General features: G+C 61.2%; 1 protein-coding gene across 1 annotated transcript in view; it reads left to right on the forward strand.

Annotated features, from left to right (window-relative positions):
• HMCN2 (hemicentin 2) overlaps positions 1–421 on the forward strand; it is a 34,484-nt gene extending 34,063 nt beyond the window's left edge. Inside the window, exon 79 of the mRNA XM_017810328.1 lies at positions 66–421. Coding sequence (XP_017665817.1) covers positions 66–408 — 343 coding nt within the window. The 3' untranslated portion in view covers positions 409–421. The remainder of the gene's footprint in view (positions 1–65) is intronic.
• Positions 422–1,757: the final 1,336 nt, after the last annotated feature.

Below are 1,757 nucleotides of genomic sequence, written 5' to 3' on the forward strand. Positions count from 1 at the left end.
GGACCCAGGTGTCCTGCCTGCTCTCTGACACCCCCACATCCCGCGTTCCCTCATCTCCCCTGCAGGGTGTGCGTGGGTCGCTGTGCCCCGTCCTGCGGCCCGGCCGGCCCCCCCACGCTGCGGTACGAGCTGCTCACCCTGCCCCTGGGCATCGCTGCCCACCGGGACGTGGTGCACCTCACCCCAGGCTCCGCCCTCCGCCACCGCCCCGTTTTCACGCTGCTGGAGCAGGACCCCGGCAGCCCCTTCGCCCTCCGCACCGAGCAGGGCCGCGGCATCATCTCCACCCTGCGCCCGCTGCGGGACCCCGGCACCCACCGCCTCAAGGTGCAGGCGCTGGCCCAGGGTGGGCAGAGGGCACCCAGCATCTTCCTCCTCCTCATCTCTGTCTCTCCCTACCCCTACTGACACAGCCAAGGGACAGGAGGGGACGCAGGTCATATCTCCTCCTGTCCCTCCCCACCGCACGGGTGGGGCACGTGGCTCAGGGAGCACTGAGCTTGCACCTCTCCCCTCTCTCCCAGACACCCCCTCACCCCTCAATCGTGTTCCCTCCACCTGCTGACGATTTCTGACTCAGCAGAGTCCCTGGAGGGACAAGATATCCCACCAGCCTCTTGCAATCAGGTCCCAAATCCCAGAGCAAACACAGCTCTGGATGGCCTTGGCTGTGATCAGCTCCCAGATGTGGGGGTGGGAGGATGAACTGGCCAGGGGTGCAGGGAGGGATCCCCCGGCCTGGGGAGGGCACAGGGCACCCTGGCATTAACCATGTATTAAATTGAAATAGTTGGTTTTGGAATTTTTTTAAATCCACTTGGTTTCTGTGCACACTTACTGATTTATAAAGGTGTTTTGTGGTTAAATATCAACCCATGCCTTAAGAAAGCAGCTTCCTTCAGCTTGTGGGATGGGGCTACCCCAGCAGCCGCCCAGAATTCCTGGGGCTTTGGACACCTCTCTGCCTGGCCTTGGACCATAGAAGGGAGATTGCCACATCCAGACACTGTCCAGTCCCTGAAGGTCCAATCCTGCCCCAGCATCTGGTCCCTTGGTCAGCAGGAGCAGGATGTGGCCTCTTTGCATGTAGTGAAGGTAGAGACTATTCCCAAAACACTGTTTCAGTCCTAGTCCGTGGTGTGGGATGGTGGCAGTGCACCCAGGTGAGGGTGCTGTGGTCCCATCACTGGAGCCCACTCTTGCTGCACCTGTGTGCGGCCACTGACATTTCCCCCAAAAGTCTCTGTCCTTTGGGATGGGGCTTTCCTGTCCCTCAAGACCATGTCTGTTGTTGGTCTGGGGTGTCCCGGGTATGTGCAAGGGGGAAAAGTGGGTTTGTTCTGTCCCTCCTGCCCCATCTCCTCCTGCCCACTCAGGCTCCTGCATCTCCTGATAAAGCTTCAGATAAATCCAACAGTAGTTCAAATAAGTCTCGCTGGTCCAGGGAGGGAAGCCAGATGGTTGCAGAGCATTGGCTCTCATCTGCCCCCCATTTTCCAACTCCTGGGGCCCTCCAGGGGAGGCTGCTGACGAGGTCAGGACTGGGGGGACATGGAAGGCAGCACCCTGAGCAGCCATACAAGGGCTGGGACTCAGCACCCGCTCCATCCCGGCCGGGGGGCAGCTGCCTCCTCCTGTTCTGCCGGGTATCCCGCGGGCAGGCGGAGCACAGGGCCTCTCTCAGGGACCAGTGCCCACGGGGGACTGTCCTGCGGCAGCTCCGCCTGCCCAGGCCCGGTTATAAAGGAGGAGGAGGA

The sequence above is a fragment of the Lepidothrix coronata genome, unplaced genomic scaffold (assembly GCF_001604755.1).
Source record: "Lepidothrix coronata isolate B3197 unplaced genomic scaffold, Lepidothrix_coronata-1.0 Scaffold28, whole genome shotgun sequence".
In the NCBI taxonomy this organism is placed as follows: domain Eukaryota; kingdom Metazoa; phylum Chordata; class Aves; order Passeriformes; family Pipridae; genus Lepidothrix; species Lepidothrix coronata.